At 42.7% G+C, this 24,157-nt stretch overlaps 2 protein-coding genes across 3 annotated transcripts in view; one reads left to right on the forward strand and one right to left on the reverse strand.

Annotated features, from left to right (window-relative positions):
• The window catches only part of CCDC18 (coiled-coil domain containing 18), a 282,822-nt gene extending 275,165 nt beyond the window's left edge, over window positions 1-7,657 (reverse strand). Inside the window, exon 1 of one of the 2 annotated variants that reach the window (XM_033915992.1) lies at window positions 7,112-7,657. In XM_033915992.1, the coding sequence (XP_033771883.1) occupies window positions 7,112-7,127 (16 nt within the window). In that variant the 5' untranslated portion in view covers window positions 7,128-7,657. The remainder of the gene's footprint in view (window positions 1-7,111) is intronic. The other variant, XM_033915991.1, reaches the window with a different exon arrangement.
• A 312-nt stretch (window positions 7,658-7,969) lies between these two features.
• On the forward strand, window positions 7,970-21,826 carry TMED5 (transmembrane p24 trafficking protein 5). Its single transcript, XM_033915993.1, has 4 exons — window positions 7,970-8,206; window positions 14,280-14,377; window positions 19,609-19,792; window positions 21,366-21,826. Exons 1-4 carry the CDS (start codon window positions 8,033-8,035, stop codon window positions 21,582-21,584), a joined length of 675 nt encoding a protein of 224 aa, XP_033771884.1. The 5' UTR covers window positions 7,970-8,032; the 3' UTR covers window positions 21,585-21,826.
• Window positions 21,827-24,157: the final 2,331 nt, after the last annotated feature.

Here is a 24,157-nt window from a genome sequence, read left to right on the forward strand (position 1 = left end):
GCCCACTCCTCAATGCAGAATCCTTTCAGCTGTGAGATGTTTGAGGGGTTTCTTGTATGTACAGCCCATTTCAAATCACCCCACAGCATCTTAATGTTATTAAGATCAGGGCTTTGACTCGACCACTCCAGGACTCTCCATTTCTTAGTTTTCAGCCAGTCCTTGGTGGATTTACTGGTACGTTTTGCAAGGTCCAGTTTCCCTTCAGCTTTAATTTTCTTACAAATGGTCTCGCATGTTTCTCAAGCACCCTCTGATATATGGTAGAATTCATGGTGGATTCTATGATGGTGAGCTGTCCAGGTTCTGCTGCAACAAAGCATCCCCAAACCATGACACTTTCACCTCCATGCTTCACAGTTGGTATGAGGTTCTTTTCCTGGAATGCTGGATTTGGTGTACGCCAAACATGTCCTCTTTTCTGGTATCCAAATAATTTAATTTTAGACTCATCTGTCCATAGAACACTATTCCAGAAGTCCTGATGTTTGTCTACGTTCTCTCTGGTAAACTTCAGTCTGGCCTTGATGTTTCTCTTAGAGCTTAGGTTTCTTTCTTGAACACCACCCATGCAAATTAAATTTGTGCAGTCTCTTTCTGATTGTAGAGACATGCACTTTCACATCAACAGTAGTAAGAGTAGGTCCCGTAATGACATTTTAAGGTTTTTGGAGACTTCTTTTAGCATCTTGCAGTCTGCTCTGGGGATCAACTTGCTTGGACGGCCAGACCTGGGCATGATGGCAGTTGTTTGGAAAGTCCTCCACTTGTATACTATTTTCCAAACTGCAGAATGGCTAATGTCAAATTCTTTCGAGATCTTTTTAAATCCCTTACCAGATTTATAAGCTGCTACAATCTTCTTTCTGAAGGCCTCAGACAGTTCTTTTGATCTCACCATGGTATTCACTCTCACTGCAGCAGTCATGAGCACACCAAACTAAGGCCAGGATTTCAAAAACCTGCATTAAAAAGTGACAGTCTGCTAACACAGTCGTTTTGATAGAAAATAGAAAAAAACGAGACATTCTCAAAAAATTATGCATGCAAATGAGGTCAGCAGACAGCAGCAAAGATTTGCTAAATTTGCATGTGCCCATCACTGGTGATAGCATCTCTCCCACTGCAGGGGGTGTCACCATCGCTGCAGGGGAGGGGTGTTGCGATGCAGTGAGAGAGAATGGGAATCTCTCCCGCTGCATCACAACACAGCCATTCTAGTCATCTCCAACACTGACCGGTACCCCTGGACCAGTTGTTAATTTTTGTCACCAAAAGCCGACACCACTTTTCGAAAATGGCTTGGCATTTTTTAAGAATCCACTGGAGGGCTCATTTCAATGTTGAAGAGCCCATTTGCATGTCATTGTTGGAGACTGCTAGAAAGCTCGCTATTGACAGAGATAATCTGTTTGATAATCTGTCGCTAAAATGCGTACAGGCTAAACGGTCGGTAAACAGTTTAACGACGGCGTTAAAGTTTTGAGAATCTGGCCCTAAATGTCTAAAGTTTAAGTAGATCAAACCTTCTTCAAAATGCTGAGTAATGATGTTCTAATCATGTGCACCTCATGTGATATACTTGTGTGTGATTTGAACCATCAAGCTACTTACCTGTAGTAAGAGTTCTTCATAGACAGCAGGATACAAGTCCTCCAAGCATAGGGTGATATCAACTGAACCCAAGTGAAAAAGCTATTCTAGCTTATTCTATTCTACTCTACTCTTCTCCTAGCATTTCTATACCACCTCTATCCTCAAAACAACCATAATAGTACAATAGAAACAAAGGTCCAGAACTAGAAGTGAAAATAATTAACTTCACAGTTTAGAAAAATACAAAGTCTTCAAACTGTGATGAAATAAATAAGACTGAAAGCAATGAATCTCAACTTGAAAAGCATTCCAAATTGAGGCTGCCATGAAAAAAAATGATTGTTTAAGACTCTTTTTTGATCAAATAGCTTTAAGAGAAGGAAACATCAATGTAAGGCAACAATGTTGTCTCTGAGAGGTCACCTAAAAAAAGTTAAGTCATGAAATAAGTTCTACAGGTAAAGCCCCACGGAAAACCTTAAAAATCAGACAGACAAGCAGTTTTGAATTGAATGGGAATCTCTCTGGTCTGTTTTGGAAGCCAATAAAACTCCTTCAGCAAAGATGATGCATGTCGAACTTAGATCTTCCAAAATATAAGTCTAGTCGCCGTATTTTGTAACAGCTGAAGTCTGTTTCATAGGCGAAATGAAAGACTTATAACAATGAATTGAAATAGTTGAGATAGGAAAGTAATAAATGATGAATCAATACTACAAATGAGGTCTATCAAATAATGACCAGAGCCATCTTAATTGTCTGAGTTTGAAAAAGCATTTCTTCATCAAATTGTTGATGTGAGGATGATAGGTTAACATTGAGGCCAGTACTACCTACAAAGCCTTAGAAGAGTAATTGGGGGGGGGGGGGGGGGGGCGCAGCCAGGATTTCTTGGTCTCTTCAGCTTGAAAAAGAGATGGCTGAGGAGGGATATCATTGAAGTCTACAAAATCCTGAGTGGAGTAAAACAGGTACAAGTGGATCAATTTTTCACTCCGTCAAAAATTACAAAGACCAGAGGACACTTGATGAAGTTACAGGGAAATACTTTTAAAACCAGTAAGAGTACATTTTTTTTCATGCAGAGAATAGTTAAGCTCTGGAATGCATTGCCAGAGGTTGTGGTAAGAGTGGATAGTGTAGCTGATTTTAAGAAAGATATGGACAATTTCCTGGAGGAAACATCCATAGTCTATTATTGAGAAAGACATGGAAGCCACTGCTTGCCCTGGATTGATAGCATGGAATGTTGCTACTCCTTGGGTTTTGGCCATGTACTAGGGACCTAGACTGGCCACTGTGAGAACAGGCTACTGGGCTTGATGGACCATTGCTCCGACCCAGTAAGGTTATTCTTATGTTCTTGTAGCCTGGGACATGAATGAAGATGAACCAGATCTGCATACCACAGTCTTCAACAATAAAAGAACAAGAGGGCACTCAGAAAAGTTGAAAGGGGACAGATTCAAAACGAATGCTAGGAAGTTCTTCTTTACCCAATGAGTGGTGGACTACTGGAATGCGCTTCCAGAGGGCGTAATAGGGCAGAGTACAGTACTGGGGTTTAACCCTTTCAGGACCATAAGGATCGTAGGCCAATTTTTGTGGTTTTGATGACATTTTTATGGTAAAAAGGGCTTGCAGATGCCAAAAAATTGATTTTTTTTGTGAAATATCATTATTTTTATTTAAAAAAATCACACTTCTGGCTTATGGACAGTGTGGCAAGTGAATCTTCTCGTCAATCTAGCAACGATGCTAATGAATGAATGTCGGAACCAGTTTGTTTACATAAAGGCAGTATCATATGGAATCCGTACATATCAAATTTAGAACTGTAGACTATCCCAATCAAAATTTATAGGATTTTAAAGTTATGGGACAAATATGTCCCTTGGTCCTGAAAGGGTTAAGAAAGGATTGGACAATTTCCTGCTGGAAAAGGGGATAGAAGGGTATAAATAGAGGATCCTGGACCTGTTGTGCCGCCGCGTGAGCGGACTTCTGGGCATGATGGACCTAAGGTCTGACCCAGGAGAGGCATTGCTTATGTTCTTATGTTCTTAATCTGGAGCCATAAGAATGACCTTTTTCCAATGGATTGTGATCCTGTGGAGGATCCTTCCTATCATGGGCTGTGGAAGGAACACAAACAACAGCTTGCTCTGCAGTCACAGATAGACCAGAGTGTCCAGACCCTCACTTATGGGCTCGGACTTTCGACTGAAGAATCTGTCCGCCTTCTTGTTTTGTGCTGTTGCCATGAGATCAAACATCGGGTGACCTCAGCAACGAACAATAGTCTGGAAGGCTGACACAGAGAATGAATGATTGTCTGGATCCAAGGTTTGTCTGCTGAGGAAATCGGTTTGGACACTGTCCACTCCCGCTACGTGCACCTGCAGATGAAGCTCTGCCCACTTGAACAGTAAGCAGGCTTCCAGACCCAGCTGGACACTCTTGGTGCCTCTCTAGCGATTGACACAGATTGAACAGGTAAGGTGACAAGATGCCCAGTAAAAAAAAAGGGAAGGAACTGTACCTAGCAGCAGCTCAGTAGAGATCGCAAGGCATGGTTTTTGCCCCCCCCCATCCCTCCTGTCGGCTCCATTTTTTTTTTTTTGTCCTGCCACTGCTGCTCTCCCTCCTGCCTGCTCATCTTGATCAGGGCTCTGAAGCAGTGATCAGCTTATGGTAGGAGAGTCCCTGAACAGCTAAGCTGGCAGGACTGGAGAGAAGGAACAGCAGCACAACACAACATACACACAACAGCTGCTAGAAAAATTTAGACTACTACAACTAATAATCATTTCTATAGCGCTACTAGACTCTCTAATCTGAGATCCACCCTATCGGTCGTCACAACCAACTATCTGAACTACCCAGTCGCTCAGCTCAAAGACGAACCTAGGGCTGATCTGTTCTGGAACAATTTTACCATCCCTAACTGGCAACAATTCTGCAAGTTTTACTCAAAATATGCTAATTCCTACTGCAAATTAGACTGTTGCCCACCAAATGTAATGGAAGTTGCCCCGGTCACCTTCAAAGCCAAGTTACACACTTGGCTCTCTTCCCTTTTACAGTCAGGTACTTTTCCTGAGGACCTAGGCCAGATCCTGATCACTCCGATTGTAAAAAATCCCAAAGAATCCATCAATCTGACATCAAATTACAGACCCATTGCAAATATTCCCTTCTTTGCAAAGTTGATGGAAGGGCTGGTCAACCAGGATTTAGTAACATATCTGGATAAATTCAGCATTCTAAATGATAACCAGTCAGGTTTTCGTTCCGGGTACAGCACTGAAACTGTTATTGCCTCTCTGCTAGATTCCCTCCACAGCTTGTTTAGCCAGGGCACAAGTGCATTAGTCCTGCAATTTGATTTTAGTAGTGCCTTCGACTTAGTTGATCATGCTATTCTTTTGGACTGTTTGGAGTCAATCGGACTCTCTGGTAATGTGTTAAAATGGTTCCAGGGTTTTCCAAGTAAACGATCATACTAAGTTTACAGTGACAATACTCATTCCTTCAGCTGGGTAAACTCATGTGGAGTCCCGCAGGGCTCCCCCTGTTCAACATCTACCTGGCCGCACTGGGGAATCTATTGCAAAGTCTAAAAATTAAATTCTACATTTATGCCGACGACATCACCATAGTCTTTTCTCTAACAAACTTAACTCCTGAGATGAAAAATCACCTGGCATCTATCTTAAAGCAAATTGAACTATGGATGGCCAATTTCAAATTGAAACTCAATTCAGAAAAACCCAAATTCTTCCTGGCAAGTCCGAACAACAAAATCAAAGATTCATCAATTTCCTTGAATGGTCAAGTCTTTCCTATTTTAAGATTCCATAAAAATTCTGGAAGTGACACTGGACCGCAACCTTACCCTTGAAGCACACACCGACTTACTGGTCAAAAAAGGCTTCTCCGCATTATGGAAACCAAGAACCATCAGAAAGTACTTTGATGCAATCTCATTCCGCTTACTGGTGCAATCCTCCATTCTAAGCTTACTCGACTACTGTATCATCATCTATCTGGGGTCTTTCAAAAAAAACCATTCAAAGACTCTGAATCATCCAAAATTCGGCAATCCGATTGATCTTTGGGCTAAAAAAATGGGAACACATAACTCCCAACTACCAACAACTGGCTCCCCCTGGAAGCAAGAGTGCTGTTCAAGTTTGTCTGTCTATTTCAAATCCATTCTTGGTTCGGCCCCCACGTACTTGGTTCCCCATTTTATCCAACACTAAAGGCCTGCCGTTACAAAAGATATCTGAACAGAACACTTGCCTTCCAAGCAGGTCAACTGAACGATTGGCTGGGTAATATTATCTCGCACTCCTCATCCTACCTAAATTTCTGAAAATTAGTAAAAACAAAACTGTTTAACCGATTTGTAACTTAAGACCTCTTATGCCTTACCTCTTATTTCCCAAGATCTCTTATGCCTTACCTCTGTATCCTGCTCACCTGTTCTTGGAAGACTTTATATTGTACCTATATTCGCGGATTGTCCAGCCCTCTTTGTTGTAAACTGCCTCGAACTACTACGGCTTTGGCGGTATATAAGTAAAATTATTATTATTATATGTACAAATCAAAACATAGAAGAGATAGTCCCTGCTCAAAAGAATACTAATGAGCTCCTTGTAATGCATTTGCATAGGGTTATGGGTGGCTGTTAGGAGAATCGGTAACAGCCACAGAGAGCCCTTTTGAACATCGGGAGGAGAGCTTCCATGCCAGTAAGGCAGCTTTAACGAGTCTTAGCTCATCTTCAAAGCACAAAGGCTTACAAAATTACAAAGTAATACATGTAACATAGTAACTGTGCGCTTTGAAAATGAAAGACACTATCAGACATCATCTTTACAGAAAGAAAAAAAAAAGAGCATAAACAAACAAAAAAAAATGTATGTGAGACATTACGACGATACTGGAGAAGCAGGAGCTACAACACCGCCCCCCTTCTTCACGTCCTCCCTCTATCCTCCTCCTCCTCCTCCCACTGCGCGCAAAGAGAACCCGGATGTATCAAGTTGTCCCCTAGCAACCATAGCGTCCTCGGGAGACACCAGGAAACAGAGCCCCCAGCCCCTACCCAGTCTCGTCACCGCTTGGAGCACCCGTCCTCCACAGAGCGTCAGGGTGAAGCAAAGGGAAGAAACCTTTGCAACGTAAGGCAAACGACAGCAGCCACCTTTCATGGGCCAATAATACAGTAATAAATATTGTTCAAAGGGACTCGGGTTAAGGATTCTCCAATTTATTTAGGAGCAAACTTTATGAAATCAAGATATTTTTTTGTGTGTGGGGAGGGAGAGCGAAAGAGGCATATGTTCCCTACAAGACAAATACAAAAATCCTCTCAACCTTCCCCCCCCCCCCCCTACCATGTACAAAGAGATATGTCAAGACAACAGGAGATTCTTGGACAGAAGAAAAGAGAATTAAAGGGGACAACGAAACACGATAACAAGTAACGTATTGCTCTCACCAGCATCCGCCGCCATGCACACCTCTACTTTCCATCGTGATAGCCTCCAAACTGGTATAAATCTGGGAACAGCCTTGCGACTTCCCTCGCAGCACGCGCCGTGCCCATCGCAAAAGACTCAAACCTGGCACCACAGTCCCATCATGCATTGCAACCAGTATCCAGCACCCAAGCCACACAGCCAATAGCCGACACAGCCGTTGAAAGGTGCTGCCGTACAGACTCCGCCCCTCCGCCTTTGGGGCTTGAGGGCTCTCCACTTGATCGGTCAACGGAATTTAGATCCTCGTTTGCGATAACGCCCTAAGATGCCAATACCATAGCTTCTGCTGAGCCGAAGAATGTGGAGTGGTTTGACAAACAGAACTCTCTGCGTTGTTATCCCGAAATTTTCTCGTGTATAACTTTGATCTACAGCAAATCACCTTTTTGTGCCTTCGGACCTGTTTTAAAAGTGACTTTAGGGTAAAACAACTTTTTTTTTTTCTAATTCTCCTGTGGACCCTTCAAATTTTACAGTTCCTGCTAGTCCCGCCTCCAGCTGGCGCCCTGAACCTCGGGAGTTATAGTAATTTGCATCAATGTAGGCTGTGGAGCACGTGATACCAGGCGGAACTACATCTCCCAACTACCCCGGGGGGAGGGAGACCTTGACATTTAAAACCTTGCTTACCTAGTAGTATTCAAGCTTATCTTATTAAAACCCCCTTAAATAAACTTAGATTTTAGTCCGAGGGAGAGTCGAGGAAACGGTCAGACTGTTCACTCTTTGTACCCCTATTCTTGCCCTCCCCGGATATTGAAGGGTCAGCTGAGCTGATTGGTTCGGGGGTTGACCTTTCACACAGTAGGTGCGTGCCCTGGAAAGCACATTCCTGAGCGCGGTGGAATGGGCTGGTCCCATCTGAGAACATTGTCGTTATGGCTAAAGAGGCTCTTTTGCTGTTTCTGTTTCTCGTAGATCGCCTGTTGCGTGGTTGTGGTGCCTTCTCTCAGTCTGTAGACAGTGACTTCACGTTTAATTTGCCTGCAGGCAACAAAGAGTGCTTCTATCAGCCCATGAAGAAGGATGCCTCCCTGGAGATAGAGTATCAGGTATCTTCCGAACATTTCTGTGCAAAAGCTACTGTAACATCTTGTGGTATGGCCATGCTTTAATAGTGTTTGGCTACTAAACTAGTTTTTTTTTTTTTTTTTTGGGGGGGGGGGGTTATATGTGAAAACTTTCGGATTCTCATAGTACCCTGTGAAGTGCATTATCTCACGTTAAATTGACTTACAAAATTGTACGTGTAAATTTATTTATTTTTTTTTTTAAGTTACAAGCAACACGTTTTATTGGGCTAAAAATTCATTTTCTATGAAATGTTTCAGGTAGTCATCAGATGCTATACAGTAGCCTAATGAAGCATTTTGCAGAACAGGATTGTAAAGAATAGTGGTGATGCATCCTGGTTAAGAATTGAAATTGATTGGTTCACTCGAATCTTTTTGATTTGGCACGTATCAGTGGGAAGGTCCAGGAACTCCAACTGTGGCCAAATGGTTGAAGAAGTTCTTTCTATGTGTTGTTTTAAATATTGAAAACTTTAATAAGCAGAACTATCAATAGTTTTCTGCACTGAGTGGATTGATATAGTGTACTTTTTTTCAGGGGCAATTTCTCCAGATGGGTTAGTTTTGCACATCAACATGTATTAGCCAATAGAAGGAGTACACATTAGAAGTCAGAACGGGGATTGCGGGACTCCCGCGGGGATCCCCCCCCCCAGGCTCACAGGACTCGAGGTGGAAGATGATATCTTCTGTCTTAGAGGACCCTCGATCACCAGAGGGCATCCGCTGAAAATCATGGGAGGGAAGTTTCACAGTGATTCCAGGAAGTACTTCTTCACCGAAAGGGTGGTCGATCATTGGAACGAACTACCGCTGCAGGTGATTGAGGCAACAGCGTGTCAGATTTTAAAAGAAAATGGGATCCTCACGTGGGATCTCTAGGGGTGTAAAGTCAGGGGGGTGGGTCATTAGAGTGGGCAGACTTGATGGGCTATGGCCCTTTTCTGCCATCATTTTCTATGTTTCTATGACTCCCGCGGGGATGGAACTGGGATTCCCAAGCCTGGAAAGAGAATTAGTAGAAGATAGCCAAAAGCAGGAACTGGGACCTAGATGATGGAAAAACAAAATATCCCACCAGCAACAGCAAGGGAGATGTTCATTTTGAGGAGGGGGCTAAGTTCAAAGTGGGAGGCCCAGCTCTCTTTCATGGTTATGCTACTAAGTGTGTTTAGTACAAAATGAAGTTTACTTACTGAGTTTGTTTTGGGGTTTCCAATTCAGTTTTGGCATATTTTTCTTATGCAACCATTGTCCTGAAAGTGCCTCTCTCGTTTCTTCTTTAAATGATTTTGATGCTCTATTGTTTGATTCTTTACTCATTGGTGCATTAAAAACCATTTGTAGATCTTGAAAGGACCTCTCACAAGTTACCTATGCCAGATAGTGGAACCAGATTTGTTTGCTCTACAGATATGAGCTTTATATTGCCAAAAATCCAACTCTTATTTCTTACAAGAAATAGTTGACCCTACAGTCACATGACCTAATGTCTATTCTAATTCTTTCTGGTGTTGTATGCATCTATTTCTGTTCACTGTTATTTGTTTATATTGTATTTTATTGTTGGTTTAAATAAACTAAGACATAAAAAAAATAATCAAAACTGTCAGAAGTAACTTTTATGGGGGGATGGGCAGGGACAGAAGGTTTTCTGGTGGGGACAGGCAGGATTTCTGTCCCCGTGCAACTCTAGTACACATCAGAGTATGTGGATTTACAAAAAAAAAAAAAGGGGGGGAGAAAAGAAACCATATTCAAATGCTTTTAAAACTTCACAGCATCAGTCAAATAAAGTACAGTAAACTGCTGACAATTACATCATAGGCATAAAATAATCATCATCAAAAAAGCTACATAACTCATAATGGAACAATCCACTATTATGCCCAACAGGGAAAAAGAAAAACTTAGCTTGAAACTGATGACATCTGACAAATTTCCACTCCACCACTGATTTGTTAGACTTGGTCCAAAGCTCGCTGACTTCTCAAAAACAGCCTCATATAACTTCCTGACCCTTTTATCAGTTTCATACAACATTCAGCGCCCAACTAAACATCCTCTGTAAAATATCCTCAGCAAAGTCTTGACAAGGCACCTTGTTTTGCTAGCTGACTACTACTACTATTTATTATTTCTAAAGCACTGAAAGGCGTACGCAGTGCTGTACATTTTAACTTACAATAGACGGTCCCTTCTCAGAAGAGATTACAATCTAATTTAGACAGGACATTTTGGGGTTGGGGAGATTATGGTAGAGGAAATGATACAGTGGGTATAGGTATCTGGCAGCAGTGAGTGGGAGTTAAAAGTTGAAACCATTCAAAAAAGTGGGCTTTTAGCTTGGATTTAAATGCTGCTAGGAAGGGAGCACGATGTATTGATTCAGGTAGCCTGTTTCAGGCATACGACACTGCAAGAAAGAAGGAACGGAGTCTGGAGTTGGCAGTGGAAGAGAAGGGTACAGAACGGAGATCACGGGGAGGAGCATAGGGGGAGATCAGTGAAGAGAGATGTGGGGGGCTTCAGAGCGAACGCACTTGTAAGTCAGCAAGAGGAGTTTAAACTGTATTCAGAGATGGCCGGGGAGCCAATGAAGTGACTTGAGAGGGGTAATGTGAGAATAGTGGCTCTCACGGAATATGATTCGCACAGCAGCATTTTGAACGGATTGAAGAGGCGAGAGGTGGGCACGCAGGAGGCCCGAGAGAAGTACTTTGCAGTAGTCTAAGCGTGAGATGATAAGAACGTGGACAAGGGTTTTGGTTGTGTGTTCAGAGAGAAGAGGATGGATTTTGGTAATATAGACCTGGCTGCATCAGGGGAATCACAAATGCATCTGTGCACTAACGGCTCACATGTCTACCAAGGATATAGACGCCGATAAAACTCATTTCTGGGCATCATTACTTCCGGTAGAAAAAAACTTTATTGTTCAAAAAAATACACACCATTCAATCCTTTGATTCAAGCCCTTCAGCCAAATAGTATCCAATATAAATGTCCATTCCTTCTCCTGCTGATGTAACCACTTCAAATTCCCCCTCCTTGGAGAGAAAGGAATATAGTCCAGGACTGTGCAGCGAAAATATCTGAGTGGTAAGTGTTAACACAATGACATGTTAAAGCATCCACTTCTCTTTTATGTTTACTATTGTACTTACTGGTGTTCAAAAAGCCATGGCTTGGGTCTAGAAGTACAGTATATTCCACAAGAAAACTCTGAAAAAAGAAATAATACCGCAAGTCTCAAACTCTACCTCTCACTAAAGCCAACTACCCCAAACAAATAACCTTACCCATTTCTTATTCTTTTTGAAAATGACCAATTTTTTTTTTTTTTTGTAAGTTCTTGTTGTAATACATCTTGGATAATTCTTTTGTAATCCGCCTTGAACTGCAAAGGAAATGGCGGAATAGAAATCCCTAATGTAATGTAATGTAATAACAGTTGGCACAGACATAAGCACATAGATGACATTCATAGAAACATGTGGTAAGAAATCTTAACAACACCATCTGTCTCCCAGGGATTTCTACCTTGTTCTTCTCAACCATAACATCACAAGCAGCACACCAGCCTCACTGAAAATGCTCAACTCTTCCATCTTCCTTTGCAGTCCAAATATCAGATTTGCAAAGAAGGTCCCTTAGATTGCAATTCTTACTACTGTATATGCAATAACACAAGTCAGTCTCTTGAAAACACAGACTCACATGTAGCATATTCCAAAAATGCTTTATTTTAAAATTTCTTATATACCCCTCCCCCAATGATGCGCCATTCTCTTCCTGTGTGTGTGAACCTGGAAGAGAAAGAAGATATCAGCGCAGGGACTCTGCAGAATGACGGCCAGAGGGGTAGACAAAATAGAGGTTATTGCGGCTGGGAGAGATGAAGGGTAGCGGTGATGAAGGAAGCTGCTGCATGAGGGGGAGTGAAAGTGGCATAAAATGTATAAGAAAAATTTCCAGGAAGGAGGAAATAAATAATAGACAAAGTGGGATGAAGCAGGGCAGTGGAAGGAGAAAGATGATGTAGACAATGGTTATAAGGGAGGAGAGGCATGCTGAATGAAAGGGGAGGGGAGGAAAAGAAAGAAAGGAGATGCCAGAGATTCCTGGAGAAGGGAGGAGAGAAGCTGGAAATAAAATAAGAACATAAAAATTGCCATACTGGAATAAACCAAAGGTTCATCAAGCCCAGTATCCTGTTTCCAACAGTGACCAACCCAGGTCCCAAGTACCTAGCTAGATCCCAAGTAGTAAACAGATTTTATGCTGCTTATCCTAGGAATAAGCAGTGGATTTCCACAAGCCATCTCAATAATGACATATGGACTTCTCTTTTAGGAAATTATCCAAACCATTTTTAAACGCTGCTAAGCTAACTAATTTCACCACGTTCTCTGGCAACAAATTCCAGAGTTTAATTACATGTGTGAAGAAATATTTTCTACACTTTTTTATTAATCTACTACTTAGTAGCTTCATTGCAAGCCTCCTAGTATTTTTGGAAAGAGTAAACAAGTGATTCACATCTACCCATTCCACTTCACTCGTTATTTTATAGACCTCTATTATTTCACCCCTAAGCTGTCTCTCCTCCAAGCTGAAGAGCCCTAGCTGCTTTAGCCTTTCCTAATAGGGAAGTTATCCCATCCCTTTTATCATTTTCATCACCTTTTCTCTGTATGTTTTCTAACTCCACTATATCTTTTTATATATTTATTTTTTAGATACAGTGACCAGAATTGCACACAGTGTTCAAGGTGCACTCGTACCATAGAGTGATGCAAGGGCATTATAATATTTTCATCTTTGTTTTCCATTCTTTTCCTGATAATTCCTAACTTTCTATTTGCTTTTATAGCCACCGTCACCACACATTGAGCCAAGGATTTCAACATATCCTCAACGATGACACCTAGACTCCTAACCAGGAACCCTGCATCACGTAGCTATAGTTCGGGTTACTCTTTCCCACTTGTATCACTTTGCACTTGCTCACATTAAACAGCCTACCTCCTCATATTGGAGCCCTTAAAGTACTTCTTAACTTTAGAAAAGCTGTAAAAACCTATCTTTTTGCCTAGTCACTTCCTCAACCCTTTACCAGCATCAGTAAGCATTATTTATTTTATCTATTTCTAAAATTTCTTAACCGCCTATAACTAAGCGGTTTACAATTTAAAACATTCACAATGGTTCAGAGGATAACATATATTGCAACACACTGTATGTAAACCCTATATTGTAACAATGTAAATTATAACCCGTTCTGAGCTCTTGGGAGGACGGAATATAAATCTAAATAAATAAATGAAAGAATGATTGTCATCTGCCATGATGATGCCCAATTTCACAAGGTACTCTTGCGATTTAGCAATTTTGAACAATTTTGTGTCAACAGCAAATCTCACTAGGGGGAGGGATTCCCAGAAAGAAGGAAGATGTAATGAAGGAAGAGGGGAATCTGTTGCACAGAGTGGAGGGAAGGTTAAGAGGAGGGGGTAATAAGCTGAATAGTGTAATAATTTAACTAGTAAAGTGAAAAGAGTGACATGCAGGACAAACCGGGGGAGGTGAGATGCTATGGGTAAAGGAGAGAAGGAAGGGCAGGCATTCTGTTACTTGGGGTGTGGAGAGGTAAGAGAAGGGAGAAAAAAGAAATAAGCTGGCTGGTGGCAACAGAGAGGGGTTGTGTGACGAGCGTATGCATGAGTTGGATGGGCAGAGGGGTAAGAGAAGAAAACGAGGGGGAATAAGCAAACGGATCTCATGCATATTCATAGTGGAAATCTTGAAAACACATGGACCAGGGTTGGACAACCCTGCCTTAGAGCCTAGCTGTATGATCGCTGTCTTCTCTAGATAGTTTGACACAGACCTCACAAAATTAAACAAATTTCTTAGGAAGAGACTTTCCTGCATGTTTAGATTCTGACATACTCTGCACTTTGAACCTCTTAAGGACTCCTAACATTTTTTTTTCCAGTTGTAGCTTCTCGCTAACTTTAGTCATTCCATCTCCCTCTGTATCCTGCAGGTCTTGGATGGGGCAAGTTTGGATATTAACTTTCATCTGGTATCGCCAAACAATGAAATCTTAATTTACGAAGAAAGGAAATCTGATGGTGTCCACACGTAAGTCCACTGGCAGTGGTGAGCTATTAACCAAAATATTGTACATAGGTTTTCTATAAGCAAATTTTTAAGAGTGGCACATATACAGTTAGGCAAGGAGACTTCATTCACAAATTACCAGACCACAAATTGACTGCTGTATTGTTAAATTATTCTTATTACATACTCTCTGTCCAAAGCACTAAGGGAATTTGAACACATGATTATTTAATTAATTGTATCTGCCTTAGAAGAACCAACTGGGAGAAGGGCCTATGTTAGGATTTTAACTACTGTTTCTTTAGGATCCTGCTGGTGGTCCAGGTAGAAACCGCTTCCTTTAATCTTTGAAACATTATGAAGATGTTGTACTATAAAAAAATAAGAAATAAGTAAAAGTTGTAGTAGCATTGCTTTTGTGTACTGGGCACCATGTTTTCATTCTTCAAAATTAATATGGTCGACAACTGGCTGTGTAATGAGGGATCTTCTAGAGGATATAAAAAACTGTTGCATTCAAAGCAAAATTGGCTCTGACACTTGCACAAACTAAAGAATCATGAGCCCTTAGTTTTATGCACCAAAAGGGTGGGCATTTTTCCCAAAGACAGCTTTAGCCAAGTAAATAGCTGTTTATTAGATGGGTTGAGGTGCATAATCAAAACATACATCTAATTCCAATTTGGACATAGGGCGCTAGTCACCAAGTCAGCAGGGTACAAATGTCCATTCTCGAAAATACATCTAAAGAACACTTTTTTTCTAAAATCGTCTTATCTGAACATCCAATCGTTTGATCGTCCAGACCGCCACTACGTCTGTCTTTATACCACATTCTCATCCAAATATTCATCCAAGTCCCAAACGCCCAGAACAAGACCTATTGGAGATGGGAAGGGCCAGCAATGTGATGGACTGGCCAAACATGGCATCAGAGCAGTGGGGCACCTTTAGGGCACTGCTGTGAACTTCACACAAACATCTCATCACACAAACATCTCATCCCATATAAGTAATGTTGAGCCTCACTATACCTACCTGTCTACAATGGCCCTTATGGCTGCAGGTGGCACTTATATGGCAGTGCAATAGGGTTGGGGAGTTTATGGTGGGCTCACATTTTCCACCATGAATGTAGTGGTTAGAGAGGCTTATGGGCTTGGGTCCTCCTCTCTATTGTTCACTAGCCTCCCCCCCCAGGCTATTTAAGAGACCTTTGTGCAGCTTCATTAGGCTTTCCTATAGCAGGTGCTGATGTTCCGGACACAGGTGTGTATGTTTTTATTCTGATGTTTATGGCGGTGTGAGGGGGTCAGTGATCACTGTGAGGTCTGTACTTTGTGTCTGCAGTGGTTATCTGGTCATTTTGGATACCTTCTGGACACCTAGACCTGGTTTTAGATCACCTAAGTCACCACATATAAGTTCTGTCCAGACAGCCTCGTAAAACTTTCGATTATCCCTGCAGTACGACTTAGGTCTAGGTTGGCCCAAATCCCGCCCTCACCACTCCTCCAAAAATGTGCCTTTCAGCTTTGGGCGCACAGTGGCATTCAGAGGCCTAAAATGTTCCTGGATACACCTAAAAAGCTGTTTTGATTATCGGCACTTGGATGACCTGTCTTTTAGGTTGTCCAAGTGCTAACTTGGGCGGGTTTTTACACTTATTTCTGTTTCGATTATGAACCCCATAGCATTCTTTACAAATGCTATTTAATTATGAGCCTATCTATTAAACCACATTAGGTGTTTAACATGGTTTCTTATTATGAATGAAGGGCTTTGAGGGAGGGTGGGGAGAGGGTTACATTTGTATGTTTAGATTATAATGATAAGATATGCAAGTGCTCTGATTAATTGTGTTTATTATGATTGTTGTACACTTGATGAAAGTTTAAAAAATGAATAAAGAATTAAAACAAAAAAAATAACATGGTTTTTAAAGCATATATTACTGCTGCTACTATTTAATTATTTCGGTAGCACTTCCAAAAGTATGCAGCACCATACAGAGTCACAAAGAAGATGGTCCCTGCTTGGAAGAGCTTACAGTCTAAACAGATAAGACAAACAGGATGTCATGGATACAATTAAAGGGAACAGTTGGCTGGGTTGGAGGGCAGGGGGAGTAGGGTTATGGATTGAAGTCTATATCAAAAAGGTGGGCACATAGGCCCAGATTCTGTATAGGATGCCCAGTCTCAGAAGCCGCCTAAGCAGCTTTTGAAACTCGCATATGGGCGTCCTATAGAGAATCGCGCCTAAGCCTACCTGAAAAACTGATTCTTTAACAGACGGTCATGTCACAGGCGCCGGTTAGAGAATCGAGTTGCTGCTGAGCTTATTGCGGCAAGGGAACTCCCTGCCATGATAAGTTTAGCGGCAACCTGTCCCCAGCCCCTGCAAAGACTACCAGCAGGAGGGATGCTCAATCCCTCCTGCCAGATATCCCCACTCTGAATATCGCACGGCAGGAGGGATGCCTAGTCCTTCCTGCTCGGCACCACGATCCCTTCCCCAAACATCACACTGCAGGAGGGATGCCCAATCCCTTCTGCCAGAAACCACTCCCCCCCCACCCGTACATTGCCATTAGGAGGGATGACCAATCTGCCAACACCCTCCCACCCCTACCGAACATAGCGGGCATCCCCACCCCGGATCCCCCCCTACCTTAGATCGTTGGCTGGCCCGCCTTCTCAAGAATGGCGGGTCTGTCCCTTCCAAATGCATAATGGGATGCACTGGGAGGGGCCTTAGGCCCTGATTGGCTGAGGGGTTTGTGGAGGAAAGTAGCACCTTTCATGGGGGGAGGGTTGAGTTTGTGGAGGACAGTAGTGTTGGTCATTGGGGGGAAGGGGAGTTGGTGGAGGACAGATATGCTGGGCTTTGGGGGAAGTGGACAGCAGTGCTGACGATGGTTAGGTGGGGAGGACAAAAGAGATAGTTATTGGTTGAGGACTCGAATGCAAACAGAGATCATTTTTGTGCCATTTTTTTGGTCCCCAAATCTGTTGATATTCAAGTATCTAATATAATAAAATGGTAAGCCGCGCATTCGCACTCCCACTGCGTGCTTCCGTTTTCCTTGAGATGTAGGGCACCTCAGGTAGGAGTGCGCATGCACGCGAATCTCTCTGGCTGGTCGTCGGCGTCTTCTTCGCTCCTCTCCCCGGCACACCCGAACCCCCATTCAGCCTCCCATCCGACCCTCCCTTCGGCTCCCTTAGTCCCTTGCTGCTGTTCCTCTTCTCTTCCTGCCCCGACAAACGTCCTTACTCCAGCAAGGGCCGCAGCACTCTAAACACGCTGCTTCGCGGCCTGCTACTGCCCTGATTCCCCCCCCCCCCCCCGAGGCGGATGTCGGCCGCCGCGGCTGTCGCTGGTTGCAGGCCGCTACGGCTGTCGGCAGAGCCCGCTTCCAAAAAGGTTCTTTTTCTGCGCTGGAAGAATGAGCTCTCGCTGGTGTGAAACCGTGGCCAGCTGAAGGCGCGCAGGGCTGAGGAAGGGAGGGCCCTCCTCCCCTCTCCATGCGGGAGGAGCCGCCGCGCGGCTGCAAGGGGCCAGACAATTTAAAAGTAAAAACCACCTTCTTTAAGGATGCTTACAACGTTTGAGATGAGACCTAACCAGCAGAGAATGGCAAACACTTCCTTAGAAGCCATCCTACTGTATTCTCCTTCCCCGCCCCCACTTTTTTAAATTTTCAATCTCGATGTATTTTTCACTACCCTGTCCCCCTTCTCCCACTGTTCCAGTTAGTACTTTTCAATTTGTCAACCCCCAATCATTTTAATTATAATTTATTTTATTCAATATTACTTTTTTTTGTTTCTTTTAAGCATTGGCTTTTTTTTTTCATTGTAAAAGTATTGTAAACTGTTTAGGTATTGTGAGAGAGGGAAAGGGCGTGATGCTGGACAGGGGGAGCAGGAAGAGAGGGGGAAAAAAGGAAGGGAGGCCTGCTGGACAGGGGGAGCAGGAAGAGGTGCTGATGGACAGGGGGGAAGTAAAACAAAAAAGGAAGGGAGGCCTACTGATGGACAGGGGGAGCAGGAAGAGGTGCTGATGGACAGGGTGGAGGTAAAACAAAGGGAGAAGGGCTGCTGCTGGATAAGGGGAGCAGTGAAGGGGTGGTGGTGGACAGCCAAAAGACAGAAATACAGAAAGTGGCTAAGGAGACAGAGAGACAAAGAAATAAAGACAGACACACACACATATATTCTAGCACCCGTTAATGTAACGGGCTATAAAGCTAGTATAGTATAACAGGCTTGGTCTAGCACTGGAGGAAACAGACATTGCCTACAAATAGTTACTAAAATGAATTGGTTTTATTGAAGATGCCCACTATAACCTGATGGTAGAATTTGCTTTCGATACCTTGCATTCAGCTTCCTAACGCATACTTTTTACAAAGCTGCAGTAGAGGACTGATGAGGTAAATGCTCCAATGCTTATATAATTCCTATGAGCATCGAAGCATTTACCTTGCCGGTTTCTACGGCAGCTTTGTAAATGGGGACCTAAGTTTGTTTATTTTCTATGGTTGATAGCTAATTCAACAAGCTAGCATAAAAAATTAATATTATTAACTTTGCTACTCAAAAAAAGTTGCAATATTTTGGGGAAAATCTCTTTTCTTTCTCTTAAAAGGATTCTGAAGTTTGTGATATCTTAAGTATTTAGGCCATGTTTTGATTTTTAGGTTTGAATATTTATAGGTATGAACACCCAAAGTCCCTTAGTAGATACAAAGTCAAGTGCAAATACTCCCTAATCTTAAAGCTTTATTTGTAACCTGGGCACCTGGCAATACTAAGAGTAACGACCTGTTTTCCTTTGTGATTAAGCAGTTTCTTCAAAATTATTATCTGATAACTAAATTGGCTCTTCCAATACTTGTTTTCAGATAATTACCTTTACTTTTGGTTCAGGATGTCAAATTAACTGATAAACCTCTTTATATTCTAGAAGTAGCAAGCTAGATGCTAGAAGTAGCAAGCATTAGTCCTTAAGTATAAGAATAGCCTTACAGGGTCAGATCCATGGTCCATCAAACCCAGTAGCCCATTCTCCCCATTCTCACAGTGGCCAAACCAGGTCACTAATACCTTGTCAAAACCCAAGGAGTAGCAACATTCCATGGCAAGCTGTGGCTTCTCCCAAGTATGAAAATGTACTGTGAACTGTTACCTTGTTTCCTCTTGTAAAGCAGTTGAAACAGTTCCCAAGTTTTTCTTTTTGTACAGGGTGGAAACAGAAGATGGGGATTACATGTTTTGCTTTGACAACACATTCAGTACCATTTCGGAGAAGGTGATTTTTTTTGAGCTGATCCTAGATCACCTGGGGGAAGATGGGAAGGAGGAAGAAGACTGGAGAAAGTATCTTATAGGTACAGATCTGTTGGATATAAAGCTGGAGGACATTCTGGTAAGGTTTCAAGTGATGGATTTTATGCCAAAATATTAAATTTTTTATCTGCCTCAGTAAGGGAAGGGAAAAGGGATTGGGACTTGTATACTGCCTTTTTGTAGTTATACAACCACACTCAAAGCAGTTTACTTACAGGTGCTTCAATCATTTTCCCTATCTGTCCTGCTGGGCTCATAACCTATCTAATGTACCTGGGGGAATGGAGGATTAAGTGACTTGCCCGGGGTCACAAGGAGTAGTGTTCAATTTGAACCCACAACCTTGGGTGGGGGGGGCTGAGGCTGTAGCTCTAACCACTGTGCCACACTCTTCCCCAACAATCTGAAGTCTGTTTTTCCTGTCTTAGATGGATTCAGGGCTGGTGTTTAAAGGGGGGCCCCAAGCCTGCCTTAAAGTAAAAAAGGCAAAGCCTGCAGCTGGGCTTTGAGACCCTTAAAACCAGCCCTGGATGGACTGTCTATTCACTACATAAACTGAGTGAAAATGTTTTATACGAGTATATTCAAATACTGTATTTTCCCGCTACATTAGATACACCAGACCATAAGACGCACCCTATATTTAGAGGAGGAAAACAAGAAAAAAACCATTCTGAACCAAATTCTCCCTTCTAGGCTCAACCCCACACTCCTTGCCAAGCTCTGCACCCTGTCCCCCCTCTAGTGGTCTAATGATAGGCTAGGACAGGGCAGGCAAGCAGATAGGGACAGATGACAGGGCAGATAGGTAGGGAAGTAGGCAGCAGGAAAGCCCAGCCTCTCCCCCCCCCCCAGGCAGCAGGTAGGCCCTGGCCCTCTTCCTCCCCCCCCCCCCCCCCCCCCCACTGCATACTTTTTTTTTTTAGCTTCTGAGCCTCACTTTGCTGAGAGTGGCGCACAAGGGTTGTTGGCTGCCTGGTCCCCGCCACTTCCGCAGAGAACCAGTGCACCAGGTTGCCTGCCTGGTCCCGCGAGAACCGAGTTCTTGCAGGAAGCAGTGCGGGACCAGGCAGGCAACCAGGTGTGCCGCTATGCCACCAGAGAACAGAAGAGGAGGCAGCCACATCTGCCATTTTCAGTGGAAGTGGCAGGGACCAGGCAGCCAGCAACCCTTGCGCCGCTCTCAGCGAGTGAGGCTCAGAAGTTTAAAAAAAAGGTATGCTGGGGGGGCATTTTGCATATTCACTCCATTAGACGCACCCTTATTTCCACCTACTTTTGGGGAAAAAAAGTGCATCTAATGGAGCAAAATAATATGGTAAATCTTTTTATCTCTTAGGGAATTTAGGATAATGTCTAATGTTAGGAAGGGGGAGGCTTTATATATTAATATATTATATTATATATTATATATTCATATTTATATTGGGAAAATAATAGAGGGAATGATGGGAGGGGAGGGTGGTAATTTTATGTATTATAAAATAGAAAGATTGTCAAGTGATATGTTTAATTGTATTGTTTTAATGTTTGTACACTTGATGTAAGATTGAAAATGAATAAAGAATTATATATATTTTTTTTAAAAAAAGGATATTAAGAAGAAGCTAAGTTTTTTTTTTGGTTTTTTTTTTTTTTTACCTTTCTTCCAGGAATCAGTGAACAGTGTTAAGGCTAGGCTAAGCAAAAGTGTCCAGATACAGACCCTGCTGAAAGCTTTTGAAGCACGTGATCGAAATATACAAGAGATCAACTATGAGAGAGTGAATTTCTGGTCTATAGTCAACTTGGCCATAATGGTGTTTGTGTCTGCAGTACAAGTTTACATGCTGAGGAGTCTCTTTGAAGACAAGAGGAAAAGCAGGCCTTAGAAGCCACTATGGGCAGAACGCCACCTGTGGCGAAGAAAAGAAACCAGAAGAGAACAACTGCTGCTTGTCTCTCTAATATCGCTTTGTTGGAACAGTCTCTTATCAAAGTTTCTGGTTATATATAACTTTGTACAGAACTACTTGGTTTCTGTGCATAAACTCATCTTCTAGCAGACAGTGGAATTGTACCGTGTTTACTTTTTAATGGTTTTGCATTACAATGTGTTTGGTCCTAAACTTTATTTGTCTTTGCTTTTAATTGTGACTTTGAAACAAATGAATTGATAGTGCAGCCTGGCAGTACTGTCTTGGGCATAATAGAAACATGATGGCAGATAAAGGCCGAACAGCCCATCCACTATCTCCTCCTCTCCCTAAATCACATATGTCACACACAAGGTCCGGGGGCCGAATCCAGCCTGGCCATTTTATGTGGCCCATGGTGACTGTTCTACATTTAAGCGCCTGACTTTGCAGCCCCAGTCCCAGTGGCGCTCCAAGCTCCTCACTACACTGCTTCAGTATCCATTTGCAGGCAGAAAAACCCAGTCCCAGTGTAAAAGCTAGGTTAGAGCAAGACTCTCCACACAAGTGCCTGACTGCGCCACAGGTGTCTGAGGGTGAGAAAGGATCTATACTTCTACTAAAACTAAGTATCTTGATAAAAAATTTGGCCCGCAACTTAGCCTGTTTTAGATTTCGGCCCCTTATGTGATTGAGTTTGACACCCCTGCCCTAAATGAACCCACATGCTTGTCTCAACCTATTTTAAATTCAGATATAGTCTTTGTCTCCACCACCTCTAGTGGGAGACTATTCTACGCCTCTGCCACCCTTTCTGTAAAGAAGTATTTCCTTAGATTATACCCTTTGTCCTCTTCTTCCTGCACTTTCCCTTCCTCTACATTAATGCCATAGAGATATTTTCTGAGGAACAAAGCTTGCATGACAAATTTCACTCCTCACATGTTCTACGCTGTAGCCAGTGGTTTTGGGATTGGAGAAGGGGTTTGGGGGATTTTTTTTTGTGGGGGTGGGGGGGCTTCCTTTCCTCTTTATCCTTTATCTACATCCCAGATGCCATTGTTGGCTTAGCTGTTAGAAGCCTTGTACGTCACTGTTGCTTATGAACTAGTGGGAACTGTCTCAAGACCTCTTGTAGGAGAAGGGTGATGGGCTTGGATCCAGCACATTGCTTTGTGAGAAGTGTTTATGAACGCTGTTTTAAAAAGAACCAAGTTTTCATTGTCATTTTTATACCCAGAGAAGAGCTGAGGCTAAAGATCTACTTGATAGTATTAATGATATTCTTTGAAATGCACATAGCTGGTCCTGGATTCAATTATATCAGTCTTTTAGTCCAATTCCTCATTTCTGTTTTTACATTCTTGCTATTTTGTTTAACTATTACAATGTGCATATTGTATTATGAGAGTATCCTCTGTCTAAGCAACTGCTCTGTCTATAATTTACATGTAGATCTGGCACAGTCTTCTATTAGAGAACCAGGGCTGTGGAGTCAGAGTTGATAAAATGTAACTATGGCAACTCCAGTTCCAAATTTAAAAAATATATATAATATGTAGTAACTGTATCATGTTTACTTATGTAGATATGTTTGTCCTAGAGCTAAAGTGATTATTTACCAATACACTTAGATTGAGAACAAAACATTTAGGGCTTCTTATACTAAGGTGCGCTAGCAGTTTTAGCACACGCTACAATGCCGCACGCGCTAAACGCTAATGCCGCCATAGAGCTTGCATTGGTATTTTTCATTTAGCATGTGGTTAGTGCGCGCTAAAAGCGCTAGCACACCTTAGTAAAAGGAGCCCTAGAGCTTACTGTCAGTTGGAGTTGAAGATTTGGTGCAGCGGCTCCACAGCCCTGTAGAGCAGTGTTCTTCAACCACCGGTCCATGGACCAGTGCCGGTCCACAGAAATTTCCTGCCGGTCCACAGGGCCAGCACATGCATCAGGCCCAACACAGTGTTCTTCAACCGCTGGTCCGCGGTGCGATCAATGCGGCGCTATCTTTGAACCAACTCCCTCTTCCTAACTGATTCAGTGCACAAAGCCACAGGCAGTGGCTCCCACGGGCATCCTGCGCCTGATCCGGAAGCCTTCTCTCTGACGTTGCAACGTCAGAGGGAAGGTTTCCAGATGAGGCATGGGACATGCAAGGTGCAATTAGTACTATTTGAGGGCGGGGTCTGGGGTGGAGATTGGGTAGAGATGGGCGTGGTCTTAGCCCAGTGTTCTTCAACCGCCGATCCATGGACTGATGCCGGTCCACACAATAATTATTTTATTTCTGCCGGTCCATAGGTGTAAAAAGGTTGAAAAACACTGCTGTAGATAATGCCATGTTTTGTGCTCCAATAATAAGGCATAGGGCTTATGATGAGAAACTATCAAATCACACTTTTCATGATGGACGGTGCTACATACAACATAAATGAATGCTCGCTCCTCAGAATAATGGAGTTTACTCAATGTTGGGGATGCTGAAGCACCCACAGATCTGGCACCTATGAAATCACATATGAGCACCATCTCAGGAAATCAAAAAG

The sequence above is a fragment of the Geotrypetes seraphini genome, chromosome 12 (assembly GCF_902459505.1).
Source record: "Geotrypetes seraphini chromosome 12, aGeoSer1.1, whole genome shotgun sequence".
Taxonomy (NCBI): domain Eukaryota; kingdom Metazoa; phylum Chordata; class Amphibia; order Gymnophiona; family Dermophiidae; genus Geotrypetes; species Geotrypetes seraphini.